The sequence below is a fragment of the Macadamia integrifolia genome, unplaced genomic scaffold (genome assembly GCF_013358625.1).
Source record: "Macadamia integrifolia cultivar HAES 741 unplaced genomic scaffold, SCU_Mint_v3 scaffold946, whole genome shotgun sequence".
NCBI lineage: Eukaryota > Viridiplantae > Streptophyta > Magnoliopsida > Proteales > Proteaceae > Macadamia > Macadamia integrifolia.
Genome location: NW_024870591.1, coordinates 79,817 through 99,243, shown reverse-complemented (window position 1 = coordinate 99,243; position 19,427 = coordinate 79,817). Strand labels below are relative to the sequence as shown.

At 39.8% G+C, this 19,427-nt stretch overlaps 1 protein-coding gene across 1 annotated transcript in view; it reads left to right on the top strand.

The window, feature by feature from the left end:
* The first annotated feature begins 7,327 nt into the window (after window positions 1–7,327).
* LOC122070567 (DNA-directed RNA polymerase I subunit 2) overlaps window positions 7,328–19,427 on the top strand; it is an 80,162-nt gene continuing 68,062 nt past the window's right edge. The window contains exons 1-2 of the mRNA XM_042634745.1: window positions 7,328–7,645; window positions 7,728–7,847. Of these exons, the coding sequence (XP_042490679.1) occupies window positions 7,400–7,645; window positions 7,728–7,847 (366 nt within the window). The 5' untranslated portion in view covers window positions 7,328–7,399. The remainder of the gene's footprint in view (window positions 7,646–7,727; window positions 7,848–19,427) is intronic.

Sequence of the window (19,427 nt, the reverse complement as noted above, 5' to 3'; positions counted from 1 at the left end):
ACCTCCTGTGCGTGAACCGTGGCACGGAAGAGATGGGGATCACTTCCTATGTGGAGGGGGCCGAAATCTTCTTTGACATGAGGTAGTTGATGAACATTCTGATGGTTTCTAACATAAGAGAGCTGGCCTACTGCCCTCCCAGAACTCCAGCCTATGAGTTTTAGGATCTCGATGTCCTACAAGAGATCAACAAATGCTTACCAAGGCTGCTTTTTGGGTGGGACCGTACTGCCAATTACCGAGCCACCCTGAAGGTCATCTGCAAGGCAGTCCAGCTGAATGTCTTTCCTACTTGTGGCCACTATGACGAGGTGTCCGTGCTGCACGCCTATGTGATGTACTGTCTATACATAGATGCGCCGATCCATCTTCCCTACTTGCTGATGTAGACCATGGTGACCAGGTTTAAGGGAGGGGCACGCAGAGCCAAAAACTTATGCTATGGGAGGATTCTGACTAATGTTTTCCTTTGCTTTGGGGTAAACTTGGAAGGCAAGGGATACTTGGGAGATGATGTCATAGACTTTAACTAAGACTCCCTGGGAAAGATGACACTGGACATGAGTGAGGTCTCACCCTATGAGACTGAGAAAGAACAACCACTGGAGGTGGAGGGTCACCTAGGAGATGGTGCTAGAGGTGTTAGTGGAGGTTCTGAGGGAGTTGGTGGTGATGCTGATGAGGTTGGTGGTGGTGTTGGTAGAGGTGCTGGTAAAGGTGTTGGTGGAGCTCGTAGAGGTGCTAGTGGTGGTCCACCACTTGACCCATAGGCTATAGGCTCCATTGTTGCCTCCTCTTCTCGTAGCACTAGGGGTGCAAGGCCTTATGGTCTCAATGATGTGATGGCCCGCCTGAACACCACCACAAACCTGTTGAGAAGGATGGACAACTAACGTGAGAGCATGGACAAGAGCTACTGTCTCATGGATAATAGGGTGGCCTCTGTTGAGGCTCAGATGCAGGCAATGGTCTTCCACCTTGCCATTCTAGTGCTACCTTCAGGAGCACGGAGTCAGACCTAGAACCAGGGACAAGTTCACGAGCATGATCAACAGCAAGAGTAGTAGCTTATGTTGCCACTATAGTTTTTAGGATTTCTCAGTTTATGCTTTCTTTACAATTACATTCTAGATGTTAGTTGAAGTTTACTTTCTGTCATTTGCTTCAGTTCTTTGAATTTCATAGATTTAGGCTAGTTAGGATTTTCAGCTTTTTGTCTCTTATTTTATGAAAATGGTGTAAGCTTATGTATTTAAGTTCTTTATCTAATGAAATGGCTTCGACACCTATATTTGTCTCCTAGTTGTGTAATTCTATTAATTGTTGTCTTTGAAGTTTTTATTTTCAATTATAATTCCCAAATCATGGTTCAGTTGAGATTGTGAGTTAAGGCAGAGTATCGCACTCTTATACCAAGCTGTCACACCCCACTTTCAGTAGATCCAACTTACCATGTTGAAATACTGGTGGTGTGAGTAAGACACTTACCCATCTTACGAACCTACCAGTATCTCTGATTGTAGTACCTTAACGATTCAAAATCTCACAACACAAACCAACAATAGCAGTGGAATCAGAGTATAATAGTGGAATCAGAGTATAATTGCAGAATCATAAGTGAACTGGGGAAACATATAATGATACGGTAAATATCCATAACCAATTTATCTGTCACAATTATCCAAGACTTATAAATATTAAGTTCAAAATATACCATTCGCAAGTCTGTAACAGAATAACAAAAATACGCCAAACACCTGATGGTGTCACATATACACAGACATCACAGGCACAATCTTGGTCATGCTCCCCCGCTTTTGGCATCCACCAGTCTCTCACTCCGTACTCGGGTCCAAAGGAAAGAGAGTCATAAGCCATAGGCATGACCGTACTTGCATAATCATTTAAAAGGGGGCATCTACGTGGGGTGAACTTTCCAACTCACTCAGTGAGGGGTGGGATTCATGCACAATCGAGCAAAGGTAATCGCATATATAAATCATGATGCATGATTACGAAAATTAAACACATAGCTCATGATGCAATTTATTTATTTATTATCCACCTAGCAACACAACTAAGTCTGGTAACTGCTACTACGGCACATTAGGCTGTATCCCTAGTATCAGAACTACCATCGACTACACAGTGATACAAATCCTAGCCATGATTAGGAGCCTACGATTCTGGTATGTGGCCATCGGTCACCCAACAAACCCCTGATAACCCCCTCTTGGTAGTCATGGCACCGGTATCACCATCGGTCGCATCGAACAAGTTCCTGCCTCTGGTAACAATCACATTGTACCGTGGGTGTGGCATTCCGAGAAGGTTCATCGAACATTCTACTATTGAGTTATCCAACACCTTACCCCTATTGGTAAAGGGACGTAGCATAGGGAATGATACCTAACTATAAATATTTTACATACCTTCATAATGATATAATTAGTTTGGATTACACGATACCGAGAACACTTTAGCCACAGAGTGTAATCCATCTCTAAGTACAGTCCTGGGGTACACGATACCGATAACACATTGGTCACAAAGTGTAACCCACGACTGTTTACCTAATCTAACATGTATAATAACGGTTGAGTATGGCCTATGCAACACTGGGATTCCCATCAACCACGAAGCGTATCCATTTCCATCGGCCACAAAGTGTAATCCACGACTACAACTAACTCTAATGCACATAATTAATGCATGAATGCAACAACCATACGGCAATCATGGTACTAGTACCACCTTGGCCACACCAGATTCCATCTCATACATGCAACAATCACATGGCGATCATGGTACCAGTACCACCTCGGCCACACCGGATCCCTCCATACATATACACAAACATTTCCATCGTCATCATTTGAGCAATATAAATAATGTGAGCAATTCTAAAATAATTAAACATTCCCAAAATAAAAGCAACCATCCTTCACCTTGATTATGCTTGTGTGGATTGGGGTTCAAGTATGACAAATTTGGCCATTGATCGTTCAACTCAATTTTGGCATCGAGGTACGAGTGTATCACTGTCCTAGACACAAAGGTAATTGAACGTCAATACATGTCGGGAACATCGGGAGGGGCCCACATGGGTCACCCCCAAAGGGTACAGGCAAAGTCCCACAGTGATGGTACTGTCACCGTAAACACTCATCGAAAACATGCATTGTCCACTAGAAATATCAGACCTATTTTCGATGGACATAATAGAAGGCTCCTAAGGCTCGAGTGGTCACCAAAAACACTGGGGTTGTTTCCGATGACCACTCGAGCCTTAGGAGCCCTCTGTTATGTCCATCAAAAACAGGTCTGATATTTTCGATGGATAATGCCTGTTTCCGATGGCATATTTTTGGTGGCAGTACAGAAATTACCTGTGTGATTTGGGGTTTTCCGGCTCGGGCCCTATCACCAGGATTTGTTCTGTGGAGTTTGTGGGGGATGTTCTTAGCATTATTTTAAGCTATTAAAATCTCGATTCCACCGAGCCATTTGGGAGACACATTGATATAAACCCTAGGTGGTCATTTAGTCAATCTTATTGTTGGAGCTCACCGGACTCGGTTTGAGCTCGATAATGGCACCGTGGAGGTGTAATACATAATCCCTGAGCTCAAGAGGGTTTGTGGGCCAAGATTCCTTCTATACCTAGCTTGACCTAGCACAAAATGAAGAGAGAGAGTGGTATGAGAGGTTACACTTACCTCCGGTAAAGATTCTGGCAACTAGGCGGGCAGTCGGCACCAAGGTAAGCTTCCCTCCTCCTTCTTCCTCCTCCTCTTCTTCTTCTTCTCCTCTCCTTTCCTCTCCCATGATTTGTACAAGTGAGAAATGAGGAAATGAATCCTCATTTCCACTTATATGGTAAGTTAGGCCATAGATCCGAATGGGTTAATCCAACTTTCTGGGCACGTGGATCCGACTACTTTGGTCTGTAAGATGCTTATGCCATGAGGAAGGTGTGTGGGAGGATTTAGAATCATCTAGGGCTGTCTACGATGTAGCTGGCGGGACCCACGGGCATCGAAACCCAACCAGTAGCCTAAGTGGCTAGCGAAAACAGCCAGCGCAAATAGGCCCATGTTGTTTCTAGTGGGTTGTTTCCGGTGGTCAAGACAGTAGACTGTCTTGAATGCTTGCTCTCCTCCAGCTGGTCTCACATGGGTAGTTGCCCTAGGCTGTGTTCATGGTCTTCTGGCATTTTTGGTGCTTGCCGAGATTCAGGTGTGGGGTGTCGGGTCACTTACCGTCTGGGATCAGAAGGTATGAATCCCCTCCAGCTGGACTGGCAAGAAATACATGAGCACGCAGGGTCATCTCTCCCCCTTCTGCAATGGGCGGCCGCAAACCAAAATCCGGCGGTACTTCCGACTTTCGATCCGAAACCTATCACAACAGTTTAAATTAGACCGGGTCAAGGCACATGTGTAATACTCTATAAACTTATTATAACATCAAATCGTTCAAACTTGAAACTGTGCTTGAAAGCCTGAATCTTTAACCATGAATGAGTATGAATTTCAAAACCTGTTGAAAACATGTAAATGAATTTCAAAACCTGTTGAAAACATGTAAAATAAATTACCTAAAAAGATATCCTATTAGACCACTCTAAAATCTACGGACTGGAACAAGTGAATGATTAAAGAAATACAGACACTACGATTGAAGATAGTGGGACTTATTAACCTATTTTTTTAGGGGGGAGGAGATTAGAAAAATCCATAAAACAAATTATAATTGAAAATTCATGCTACTAAAAAACAGGAAAAACCTATTTGAAAACTACTACATAAATTATACTGGAAAAACTCTATCAAAGTTAAGTTACGATTTAGTGATTTACTGGAGAAGTGCAACACTAGAGTGGCTATTATAATGCTATTGAAGATGGAGAATCGAGCCATTGCAATGTTGTCTGAGATAGAGAAGATGAAGAGGCCTTTAGCATATTGAGATGAAGATATCGCCGATAGATTGAGAGAAGCAGAAGTGAAGAACAATAGGGTGAAGAATCGGGAATTTTAGCTTTTTAGAGTTGGGTAAGGTTAAATGGTAAGGCAATAAGACTAGGGATATTAGTTTATTTGGTTTGATTTTTGTTGGTACTGTAGTTCGTGAGCTAGATCCAGAACTAGGCTGAAGCAAGTTTCGAACGAACATTTCAAATCTATGATGTAACTAAAATTTATTTAGTTTGGATTGTTCAGACCAGATCCGGTTTTATTTTGGCACCCTTAAAGTGGAACTTGATCGGGGACGAGCATCAATTAATATGTATTCTTATTATAAAGTGTAATCTATTTACCCTTAAGGATGGATTATTAAACTTATTGTCTTAACTTAAATTTCTTAAGAAATGTCTTTTTCAAATTCAAAAGAAATAATTGTTAAAGGTGTAGAAAACAAATAGAGAATTGAAAAATACTTAAATGTTTCTAATATTTATCATAGAGGTAATCTATTATCTATATGTATGCAATTAAAATGATTGAAAAGATAGTCCCAGATTCAAATGTAATGTTTTCAACATGTATAGACTAGAATTCAATCATTGTATGGGTTTATATAATTGGACGGGTGTTGATTGGTAGGCTTGGTTAGATGGATCTCAATTGGAGTGATCCATAATAGTTAATGTGCTTTATTTAATCACCTTAAAAAATAAAAGTGTTTAATGAGCCTAGCTATTAGTGGTTGGTTGGGCCTTATGATGGGAGAGATCCAATTATTTGATTTTAGGATTAGTTCTTGCTCCCCATCTATTTAAAGGCAACGATGCTCATTAATAGCTATTGTCACGAGTTGTATAAAGAGGGGAGCAGATAAGACTGGTGAAAAAGGAGGGTTCGAGGAGTTCGAGTCAAAGGATATGAATCTAGAGATGGTTCCAATTTAATCTCCATTAATGTATATTGTTTGTGTTCTCAATCTATCATACTGATCTCTTTACCCCAAAAAAAAAAAAAAAAAAATCTATCATATTGATTCTATCGATTTTCTATCATTAGAAACCCAATTAAGTTTCACTTTTGCCTAAACATAGAATTCAGGAACAACCCCTTAAAGGTTATAATTATTTACATATACATTTAATTCAAATTGCAGTAAACTCTTAACAATAATTAATTAAAGTTTTTTCTGGCCAATATAGCTTACAATGCTATGGTTAGGAAAACTTTTATATCCATGGGTTACAATGTTTTTACCTCTCTAATTTAATATATATTTTTTCTTATAAAAAAAGAAAGAAAAAAGATAAAGGAAGAAGAAATAATTGGATTAAATAATTCAATATTAGTTTGCCTTAGAGAGCCGGAATCATTACTTTTCTTATTCCTTATGAAAAATTGTTAAGTCAAGTGTTAGCATGGGACAACGGGAGAATACTGTTGCTTGGTCATGGTAGGTTTTTGAAATACTTTTAAAGACTAGAACACACTATAACCCTTGCACCTAGGCACTGGGGTGAAGTTAGGGGTGTCAACCGGTCGGGCTTAATCGGGCTTGAAGACTTTCAAAGGCTACACCGTGTCCGCCCATTTAACTAATCGGGCTTAGTTATTGAGGGCATGGTACACTTTATATTCGGTCGGTCGGTCTCGGGCTATAATCGGGCCACCTTAATCGGGTTTTAGTCGGGCCTTAAACGGGCTACGGACATGTTTAATGTTAAACGGGCTTTAACCGGTTTTTAAACGGGTCCTCTTTAAAATGTGCTATTATATTCCGGCCCACTCATGCAAGCCCAAAAAAATGATAATAAATCAATAAATGATACCAAATATAACCATTATTTAAAATGTGAACATGTCTTTACTTTTTAGTTTTTATTCTTTAATTTGGGGGGGTAAAATAGGTATTCTACAATCATTAAAGGGTCAGGCCAAGTCGGTGCACAATAGGCCGGTCTCGGTCGGACTTTATTCGGTCGGTCTCGATCGGGCGCCCGACGGTTCAAGTAGCAAAACCGAGACCGACCATTTATAAACGGGCCGGGCTCAAGCCCGACACGTTTAATAAACAGTCCGGGCCGGGCCGGTCTATAAACGGTCGGTCCCGGTCGATTTAGCTGGTTCGGGCCACGAATTGACACCCCTAGGTGAAGTAACTGTCCTACTCTTCATGAAATTCAGAAATCCCATCCCTATTAATACTTCTACGTAGTGTGGGTCACACTAGTGTAGTTTTACATATTATATAAACAAAAAGAAAAGGAAAAGAAAGGTAGGGCCGGGCAAATCGGTCAAAACGGTGGACAGGTCAAACACTCTGCCGCTTAAAATTAAAACAAAACAATAACATCACCTTTAAAACCCTAAACCCCTCTATTGTTCATAGTCGTGGTGGGAGGTTTTTTGCAGTTGGAGGAAGGCAAAAAAACATGGGTGGTGGTACAGTAGCGACGCCTGACTACGAGGCTCTGGAAGAGCTTTTCAAACCTCACATCGAATCTTTCGATTACTTCGTTGACTCTGGATTGGAAACCATGCTTGAGAACATCAATCCAGTTGAAGTTTTTGATCCCTCCACCAACTCCAAGCTCCGAATTTGGTTTGGCAAGCCGGAATTACACCCTCCTGTGAAGGAACTTAGATCTGCCATGCGTGATCCTCTGTTTCCCTTCGAGGTAATGCTCTGCCTTTAATGTATAAAACTATTGTAACGATTTTATGGTGTATGAATACAATTTTTTCTTCCTGGTTACGCAGTGTCGGCTTGCTCGATTATCGTACTCTGGCAGATTTACCGCTGAGGTTTGTTTTCAATACAATGATGGGGTTGTTGTGAGAGAAAAAATCAGTTTTGGGCAGCTTCCTATAATGCTAAAGGTTAGCGGATTTAATCATTCAATTTGTAATGAATTTGGTGTTAATTTTTTCATTGTTTGATCCATGTTCCTATTAGATTATCAGACTTGAATTCTGAACTGTACTTATACGATATGGGATTTAATATGAGAAATGTGGAAACTGAAGTAGGGAATATGATTTGGATAGTTAAGCTTCTTTAGTGGGTAAAGCAGGAAAGCTCAATGAACTGAATTTCTGGAAGAGGGTGTAGTCATTTGGGGAATGTGTTTCTTAGGCTCTGTACTGTAATGATTCTGTTTTTTAAACTTGATTCTGGGTATGGCACACTTTTTTGCATTTCTTTTTTTTTTGGAATGATTCTGCCTCTTAAATGTTGTATGGTAACCCAAAAAAAAAATGATTTTGTAACCTAGAAGAAATAGAAACCTGTATTTTTTGCACTTAATAGAATCATTTATGTTAGAAAGAAATATTTACATAAATTGCCATTTTCAATGGGTGCCAAAGTTGTGATTTTTAGATAAATTCTAAAGATAATCAATAGTTTTTCGATATATTCTACGTTATGGAAACCATTATTACACAAATAGTTAGATTCGAAATAAAACATAAATAAGAATAATTGACACAAGTAAGAGAAGTAGAAGACTCTAGTTTCAGCTTCATATCATTATAACTAGGGTTTGTAACAGTGGATAGCCAACATAAGGTGTCCTGCAACCAGTATCAATTGCTGTCCAGAATGGACATTTAAAACAACTTTAATGGAGGATGAACAAAAAACTTGGATTTGTATATTTTTAAGCTTGAGATTTTCCTCACAGTGGTGTGTGCTCTCTCTCTCCTTGTGTTTGTTATCAAATTCGTGCACTGTTGATGACTGAGAAAAATTCATGAAACCCTCATCAAATTAAGAGAAAGACTAAAATCAGAATCCGGATTTGGATGTCTTTTTTTTTTCCTCCCTTTCTTCTTCCTTTTGTTTTCAGTTCATATAATCATAGCTTCTCAAGCACACAACACATGACATATCTTGTAGGCCTTATTAGAACATGCACTGCGTAGCATTCAAATGAGATGAAAATAGCACTACTGAAGTGAAATACAACTCCAGAATTATTTTTTAGTACACTCAAGCCACAGTATTGCAGTGTTTCAAATTCGGTGAATCGGATTTGGAATCAACTGGGACCGATCCTGATTTCTGCCATTCAATCAGAATATTCACACCAACCATAGTGACTCTCCTGAATCAATCCCTTACAATCCAAGGGAAATCGATCTCCCCTTGTTTTTCCTATTGACTCTATCAACTAATTGTCAACATAATATTCCCATAATTCATGCCGGACTTGTTACCATACTCCCACATCTTCTTTAAACAAGGTTCAACAAATAAAAACTACAAAGTATACCGATAAAGAAAGGTAAAAGCTTTAAAAAAAAAAAAAAAAAAAAAAAAAAAAAAGAAAGTCCGTGGCAAACAATCTAAACTGATTTTTAATAGCAAGATCAGAGTCAGATCCTCTTCAAACCATGGTCGAAGATCTCTCTTGGGGAGGCCTTGAATGTCCCAAAGTCTTGCTCTAATCTGATGTGTAGAATCAACTCAGATGGATAATGAAATTAGGCTGGAAATTAGAACTAAAACAGGGTAGCCGCAAATTAAGAATTCAGGGATTCTTTGATGAAATTCAATACCAACATAAATTGAGAATTAGAAAGAAAAAGATACCTAAATCGAACAAGAGAAACAGAGTAAGAGACAATTTTCCCCAAAGTCTTGCTCTTATTGGCTCTGTACTAATCTGAATAGGAAAGTAAAAGAAAAAAAACCTTAAATCGAATAACATCGCTAATCGAAGCCTAAAATAGAGAGAGAGAGAGAGAGAGAGAGAGAGAGAGAGAGAGAGAGAGAGAGAGAGAGAGAGAGAGAGATGACTCTACTTTCGTGCACAGGGGAACCTTGAACTTGGGGAAAATCGAACCTTGTTGGGAAGAGGAAGAGGGAGAGAAAGAGGGTGAGAGAGAGAAAGGGAGCCATTACATCCCATCTCTCCGATGGCAGATTGAAGGCAGGGAAGATCTACAGTTCCTGCTTCTCTTCTCTGGCCATCCCAAGAGCAAAGTGGATATTAGGGTTTAAAATACCCTTGAATTCACCTATTGTTACGTTTTGAAGGTAATTTCCTGATTTACCCCTCTTAACTTGAGTCACTCATATGATTCTATGCCTTGCTTTTCATGCTCCAAAAAAGGGACTCCAAAATCTTAAAAGGATCTGGTTTGTTTAAAAAAAAAAAAAAAGGAAATTAAACCGGGCTTACCATACAGTTTTTACCCCATTTCTGTTCCAAAAAAATGAGAAAACAATAGAATCCATTTTTTAGAAAGTTACAATACAGAGCCTTAATGACTTCATTTTGAATATCAACTCAATTTTATGTGGTTGCATGCATTTGTGTAGAGGCTACGAGGGTTGGTTTTTTTTTTTTGAAGGATTCCTACTCCTATCCAAGGATTAAAGTGTCGATATCGGTCGCCGTATCGGTCGGCCAAAATTAAGATTCGTATCGGAGGGTATCGTATCTTATCGGAAATCCGCTAAAGATACACACATAAATAGATAGGAAACACTTTTTTATACACTTTTATATAAAAAATTTGTTAAAAAAGCTATTGATAACATGTATTATGCATAAACACTAAATTGAGGGTATCACACCAAGAATTCAAGGTTTGTAGTATAAATATAAAATCCTTGTTCCAACCTTGATTTCCACTTTAGTTAGAGAGAAATATAGCTAGCAGCAACTTTGGAACAAAAACCCCTTAAAAAATCTTGTTTTTCTGAAAAATGACCTAGGTTGGCCATTATATAACCGTAGTGCATTGTATCGGTACGTATCATACCGTATCGGTATGTATCAGTCGATACATACCGATACATACTAAAACGTACATTTCACTTGATTTTATTTTTTTCATAGAGTATCGATGCGTATCGATGCGTATCGTATCGTATCGGTGTGTATCGGTATGTATCGTAGGATACATATCGATACGAAAGGGTTTTAAAAATTCCATGTGTCATAACGGTAAGGTAAGGGCTGATATAGATACGTATCAGCCGATACCCGGTATGATACGTACCGATACTTAAAACCATGCTCCTATCTGGCTGGTGTAGTTTATATCTAATTGATGCGAACACAGGTGAGCATGGTTTAAAGTATCGGTCCGTATCGTATAGTGTCATATCGACATCGGTGGGTATCGATATGATACTGTGAATTACATATCGGTATCTTTAACAGGGTTACTACATGATAGGTTTAAAGTATCGGTCCCAATACCGATACCTTAAACCTTGCAGGTGAGTCTATATTGAATAGATGTAAACTGCACACTAGTTCTTATATGGTCATCATGCTAAAGAGAGTTGTTTAAAGATTGAATCTGGCCTTCGTATTTGGCCATCTTTAGTTTATTTCCATGACATCAAAGATCATGAATTTGGGAATGGTGAAAGCAACAAGAAGGTTTGTTGCAACTTAAGATGAAATTGTTCCTCTTGAATGCATCTTGGTCTGGGATTAGAGTCTTGCTGGCTATTGGGAATGGTGAAAGCAACAAGAAGGTTTGTTGAATCTTAAGATGAAGCTGTTCCTCCTGAATGCATCTTGGTCTGGGATTAGAGTCTTGCTGGCTATTGGGAATGGTGAAAGCAACAAGAAGGTTTGTTGCAACTTAAGATGAAGTTGTTCCTCTTGAATGCATCTTGGTCTGGGATTATAGTCTTGCTGGCTATATGTGTCCATCAAACCCAATTTGAAGTGTTTAAATTAAATTAGTTTGCATTATCATTTTATGTGCGATATTGTTGTCCCAAGGATATGGATAAAAGAAAGCATCCATCTTATTTTCATTGGAAAGGATTTGGAGTAAATCATGTTGCTGATCTTGTATCTTCTCATATTTGGTGGTATTGTTAAATTTTTATTACTTGATGCTGAGAGGGGGTTGGTGACATCTGATGAGATCGTAGTTGTCACAACGTTTAGGCAACCCAAGGCGTTGGAGGGTGCTTAGACGCAAGGCGACACCAATAAGGTGTGTAGACACCTAGGCAACACCTTGACAAGTATGGATGAGATAATGGAATGCTTGAACACCCTCAGCTTTTATTTGCATGAAGTCATATATTAGTTTCAGGGATATTTCAGTTCGAATGGCCATTCCTTAATTGTTAGTCAACAGTGTGGGAAACTTAGCCTGTTCAAGTTTGTCTAAACCAGTGGATGAAATTTCAAGGGATGGTTGCTTTTCTACTCCTATTTGAACCTTCCAATGTAGGCAAAACTAAAAGAAACAAAAAGTATTCGAAGTTTGATAGTGATCTGAGTAAGAGGAGATGGTTAACTCTTTTCAGTTATAGTATGAAGACTGGGAATTCGGAGATTTTCTTGGTTATTAGTTGCTGCATTAAAGTTGTAATGTTAGTTCAAGGGAAGGATAAGATTTCAACACTTAGTTGTGTAATTGGAGGAGGAAACCAAAGGTTCCCTTTCTTTTTTCCATTACCTCCTAGCTAACTCTTCTCTTGTTATTTTCCACCATAGGGAAATATATGAAGAAAGCTACCTCACCAATCTCTGTTATTAACAGACCCGAAACTAGATTTGTTATATTGGCACGTAACAGTTTGGTATCCAAGACAGGAATGGAGGAGCAACAGCTGGGTCGTTTGGAGGTTGAGGTTAGTTCTCTAGCTGCAGGGCAGGAGAGAATCCTCTAGGAGATGCAAGAAATGATTGCAGTGATGAATGCTAAAGTCGACATCACTGTTGGTAATCAAACTTGAGAATTGGAAGAGTTCAACAATCTGAATAGAAGCAATGCTGGCCAAATATTTGGACGTAGAAGAACCAACCATGACGGCTCCAGCAGTACTTACTTGCCCAAGCTCATGAAGATTGATTTCCCAGGCTTCAATGGAGTGAAGGACCCAACAAGCTGGATTTGTAGGGAAGACTAGTTTTTTGAGTTCCGCCACACGCCCGATGCATTGAAGGTTTTGTTAGCTTCTTTCAATCTTCAAAGGGATGCCCAACTGTGGTTCCAACTAATGAAGGAAGAGTCTCCCGTCGTCACCTGGGAGGATTTCAAGCATGATCTCCTTAGGAGGTATGGACCTACCCAATTTCAGGATTTCTTTGGTGATTTAACTAAACTACAGCAAACGGGTTCGGTAAGAGATTACCAAACTCAGTTCGAAAGATTGTTAATTCAAGTTGGGAAGTTGGCACCAGTTCACCAAGTTGGTTGCTTTGTAAGTGGGATGAAGGAAATCAAGTTAGATGTGGAAGCCTGCAAACTCACTATGCTTTCCTTTGTTAGTGGGTTTGCAAGGTTGTATGAAGCTCGAGATTCATCTCAGAACTAAATAGTGAACTTCATGGAAAATGCTTCAACTTATAAAGAAGGTTCCATCAGCCAATCAACGGTTTGGTTAAAAGGATGTCACAAGCTTGTTACAATCCCAGATACCTTGTAATCAAACCAAAAGAAAAAGAAATAGAGAAAAGAAGAAGAAGAGAAGAGAGGCACAACCGAAGGAGACTCCCAAAAGATGAGAAGAGACTTGTGATCTTACCAGAATAGGTTGATCACAGGTTTTAATCCTTTATATTAAAATAATGCTGAAAGTAAAAGACAATAGTACCCCCATTGCCCAATTACAAGAAAAGCCACATCACAGAAATATGGGAGCCGATGGGATCCAAAATACCCCTATCGGCCCCTATTGGTTTTAGAGTTTAGCGCCCTAACGCTAAACTCAACACTCCCCCTCAAGCTGGAACATACATATCACCCATGCTCAGTTTGGTACAACCATTACGGAAACTAGGAGCAAATAGTGACTTAGTGAACATATCAGCCAACTGATCTGATGAAGGAACAAAAAGAGTCTCAATCAGCTTCTTCAGAACAGCATCAGGAACAAAGTGGTAGTCCACCTTTATGTGCTTGGTCCTCTCATGGAAGACTGGATTACTAGCAATGTACACTGCAGCTTGGTTGTCACAATACATCTGTATAAGCTTGGTGACTGGAAATCCCAACTCTAAGAGTAAAGACCGTAGCCACATTAACTCAGCAGCATTATGAGCTATAGCTCTGTATTCTGCTTATGCACTAGATCGGGCAATGATAGTCTGCTTCTTGCTACGCCATGTAACTAGATTACCTCCAACAATGTACAATAGCCAGTAGTAGATCTCCGATCATTAGCAGAGCCGGCCTAATCAACATCAGAATAGCCAACTAGTTTCATATGCTGATTAAGACGATAGATCAGCCCTTTTCCAGGAGCACCCTTTAGATAACGAAGAACACGGATAATAGCATCCCAATGTGCTTTCTGAGGAGACTGTATGAATTGACTGAGGACTCCAACAGCATAAGAGATGTCAGGACGTGTTACAGTAAGATAAATCAGCTTGCCAATCAAATTCCTGTACTGGTGCACATCCTGAAGATGTTCGCAATCATTAACACCAAACTTTTGGTGAAGATCCATAGGGATATCAATAGGTTTGGTTGCAAGCATACCAGTATCAGATAAAAGGTCCAACACGTATTTCCTTTGAGACAGACTGATCCCTTTCTTACATCGGATCACCTCAATCCTAAGAAAATAGTGAAGTTGGCCCAAGTCCTTGGTTTGAAAGTGTTGCTGTAGATAAGCTTTCACTTCAGAAATTCCTTCCTCATTATTACCAGTAAGAATAATATCATCAACATAAACTACCAAGAAAACCAGTTTATCACCTTTGCGACGAACAAAGACAGAATGATCAGAATGACATTGAGAAATTTCACAAGTAACTATGGTAGCACTGAACTTGTCAAACCATGCTCGAGGGAACTGTTTAAGTCCATAGATAGCCTTGTGTAAGCGACACACATGACCTTTATTCTCCCTCTGAGCAACATAACTAGGATGTTGCTCCATATACACCTCTTCCTGTAGATCACCATATAAGAAAGCATTCTTGATGTCCAACTGAAACAATGGCCAATCAAAGTTGACAGCAAGAGAAATAAGTAGACGAACAGAGTTTAGCCTAGCAACCGAGGAGAAGGTCTCAAAATAATCAACTCCATATGTCTGAGTATACCCCTTGGCAACTAGACGGGCTTTCAACCGCTCAACAGAGCCATCAGAGTGATACTTGACAGTATACACCCAGCGACACTTTACCAAATCCTTACTAGGAGGTAAATCTACCAGACTCCAAGTACCACGACTCAAGAGAGCATCCATTTCTATATCCATGGCAGCTTTCCATCCAGGAATAGTTAGGGCATCATTATGGGTGCGGGGAATAGGGTTAGTAGAAAGTGACAAGGCAAGACCATAGATGGGAGAGAGAAGATGAGACAAGGAAACAAAGTTATCAATAGAATACACAACCATAGATTTTTGAGTGCAAGAATATGTACCTTTCCTTTAAGAAATTGGTAAGTCATCAGGCGGAGAAGGAGGACGAGCTTCATCAGAGAAAGGCGGCAGTGGAGGAAGTGAATCATTTGGAGCATTGGTTTCTCCACTCGGCTGTCCAACCTTCTTCCTGCGTTGATAAACTTGTAGAGGAGGTGAGTCACTAGCACTGGGCACATCAAGGAAGGGTATGAGAGATGGAATGGGTGGAGGAGATGGAGAAGTCCACTCCATATCAGACTGGGACACCTGAGGAGAAAAGAATGATGTGCCTTCAAAGAAGGTCACATCGGCACTAACAAAGTTCTTGTGAGTAATGGGGTCATAGCACTTGTACCCTTTCTGAGTACGTGAATAACCCAAAAAAATGCACTTAGTAGACCTAAGAGATAGTTTATCTACTTGCATCTGCAAATTATGGACAAAACACACACAACCAAAGACTCAGGGAGGAACATGAGAACTTGGTAAAGTAGGGAACATAATAGAACAAGGGGACCTATCTGAAAGCATTGAAGATGGCATGCGATTAATCAAGTGACATGTAATTAAAACCCCATCACACCAAAAATGCTAAGGAACATGCATATGAATCATAATAGCACGGTCAACCTCGAGTAGATGCCGGTTCTTACGCTCTGCTATCTCATTTTGCTGTTGAGTATAGGTGCAGCTGGTTTAGTGTATCATCCCACGGTTGGCACAAAAATCAGAAATATTAGTTTGAGCATATTCTAAAGCATTATCAGAACGAAAAATCTTAATCAAAATGCCAAACTGAGTTTTTATTTCATTATAGAATTGCTGAAACATAGATAAAAATTCAGATCTGTCCTTTAACATGTAAAGCCATGTAAGACGAGAATGATCATCCACAAAAGTCACAAAATAACGAAAACCAAATTTATTACTAACTCTGCAAGGACCCCATACATCAGAATGGACTAAGGAAAATAAAGATGGATTACGAGACAGAGCAAGATGGGAAGGACATACGGTGATGTTTTCCCAACTCACAGGCCTTACATTCTAACCTAATCACAGACTTAAAACTAGGAAATAAAAGTTTCAACCTAGCTAAAGATAAATGTTCTAAACGACAGTGCCATTGGAAAGGAGTCACATCCCCAACAGTAGTTGTAGCAGCAGAAGAAGTATGAGAACCACAGTTGAGGTAATATAAACCATCTTTTTCACGCCCTCCCCCAATTGTCTTCCTCATATGAAGATCCTGAAAAACACAGTAAGAGGGAAAGAAGGTTACTGAGCAATTTAATGAGCTTTAGTTAACTGTCTCACAGAAAGAAGACTTAATGGGAATTGTGGAACATGTAACACAGAAGATAAATTCAGTGAGGATGTGGGTGATATAGCACCATGGCCGAGAACCGACGTAGAAGCACCGTTGGCAAGAATAACAGATGTAAAACTGAAACTAGAAGAAAAGGTTTTAAAAAGTGATGACTTACCAGTCATATGGGCAGAAGCACCTGAATCAATGATCCAGGGGGTAGAGGTAGTGGTAAGAAGGGTTGAGGTACTTGCATGAGCTAAGGTTGCAGCGGATGTAGAACCACCATTGGATGTATTAGAGGATGCCTCGAGAGTGTGCAAGCGCCGGAGCAACTGATTGATGTCATCGTGTAGACTGGTAGATGAATCTCCTGAAGAAGGTCTCGGTTTAGCATCAATGGAAGACACTATGTCAGTACCATCATCTGACACTGCATGATTGGCTAATTGGGTTGCCCACTCTGGCTTGTCATGCTTTTCCCAGCAAGTCTCTATAGTATGGCTAGGCTTCCCGCAATAAGTGCACTGGTTGGCTGCACGATTAGAAGGCTGTCCACTAGAACCTCGACCAACCGATCCACAACCCCCTACGACCGTGACCACATCCACAGTTGGCAAGGAAGGCAGAATTGTCTTTAGAAGACTGATCGGATTTAGTTGACGAAGTGATACTTTGCAGTCGCGAATAAATGTCATTCAGAGTAGGAACAATATCGCCTATAAGTAAATGTCCCTTCATTGCCTTCAAATCATTATTCAAACCAGCAAAAAATTTGGAAACGAAAAACTCATTCTGCTGAGCTTTCAATTTGTCAATGTCTGTGGTCAAGGGCTGGAAAACATTAAGTTCTTCAACAATTCCCTGAAAGTACTATAATACTCTGAAAGAGATCTGTCAGACTGGTGAAACTGGAACTTCTCATAAATATCATAGATATGGGTCATGTTCTTTTCTTGAGAGTAAGTTTCTTTCAAATTGTCCCATACTCCCTTTGTAGTAGAGTGAAACCTGACATTGGCAGCGACATCTGGTTCCATACTATTCCACAACCAGATTAAAATCAAAGCATTCTCATTCGTCCATTCATCATAACCCTTGTCAGATGATGGAGAATCAGAAGTAGTATACTTAAGTTTATCCTTGGCAATAAGGTAAACCTTCACAGATTGAGCCCAAAGTAGGGAATTCGAGCTTCCCTTGAGCTTAATAGAAGTAATTTGGACATTGACATCATCCGGGGCAGATGCAGTAGTCACAGAGATAGTAGACTTGGTCTCAACCATGAGAACCAAAATAGTAGACTTGGTCTCAACCATGAGAACCAAAAATAAAGTAGACAAATAGAGTCGGCGATATTTGGCTTTCACCCAAAAATGTTTCACCTAAAAATACTTCATCAAAAATACCAAGAAAAATAGCAAACCAACTTGAACCATAGTGACTGGATATCTGGCTTTCACCCAAGAGACCCGGATTCGATAAAGGAAAGAAGAAGATGGCTCGGTTCAAGTTCTTCAAATCTTTAGCATAGTACTAATAGAGCACGATCCATACACCAAATAAATCACTCCATGTGATTTAATCCATAGTAGATGCAGCAATAGGTGGCTGCACACCAGAAGATTTCAGTGCAAAACCGAGATTAGCAGGGAGGATTTTGAAAAGCTTGATTTGATTACAGAGGCTTTGATACCATGTTACAATCCCAGATCCCTTGTAATCAAATCAAAAGAAAAAGAAAGAGAGAAAATAAATAGAAGAGGAGAGAGGTACAACCGAAGGAGACTCCCAAAAGATGAGAAGAGACTTGCGATCTTACCAGAATAGGTTTATCGCAGGTTTTAGTCCTTTACTTATATTAAAATAATGCTAAAAGTAAAAGACAATAGTACCCCCATTGCCCAATTACAAGAAAAGCCACATCACAGAAATATGGGAGCCGATGGGACCCAAAATACCCTTATCGGCCCCTATCGGTTTTAGCGCTAAACTCAATAAAACGGAATTGCAAGAAAGGCACGCTAAACTCAACAAAACTGAATTGCAAGAAAGGCACGCTAAGGGTCTGTGTTATAATTGCAGCGACAGGTTCATCGCTGAGCATCATTGCAAGAAGTTATTTTTAGTTAAGGTTTGCCATGAAGACAAGGAGGACGATGACGCCATAATGGATTCGGGGTGAAGCTGTGAAGGAGCATTCTCGATTATGGCATTGAGGGCAATGCCACATCTGAAGGGGGGAGGAATGTTACGAGCTGTCAATTACCTATTTGAGTAAGTCTCTAAAGTTAGAAGTGGGTTAGACTTTAGAGTTGAATTTGTCTTTGTTAAAATTGAGACTTTGTATGAGATTTTCTTGGTACTTAATTGCTGCATTTTAGGAGCTCTATTGTTATTTATATAAGTTGTAATGTTGGTTTATGGGAAGGATAAGATATTCAACACTTAATTGTGTAATTGGAGGCTTCTAGTTTCCCTCGAAGTAAACCAAGGGTCCTTGTCTTATTCCATTATCTCTTAGCTAATTCTTCTCTTGTTATATTTCATTATAGGGAAATATAAGAAGAAAGCTACCTCATCACCCCAACCAACCTCTGTTAACTGCCCCAAACCAGATTCGTTACGTTGGCATGTAAAAATTTCTGATACGGACCTTGGGAGAACTGAACCCCATAAACCGGCGTACAAGATTAGGAAGCCCAAGACCATATCAACCCACATCAAATCTCTTTTGAAATCGATGTGGGATCTGCCCCCATATGACTGATATGGGATTGTAACATTCACACCAGGCTTC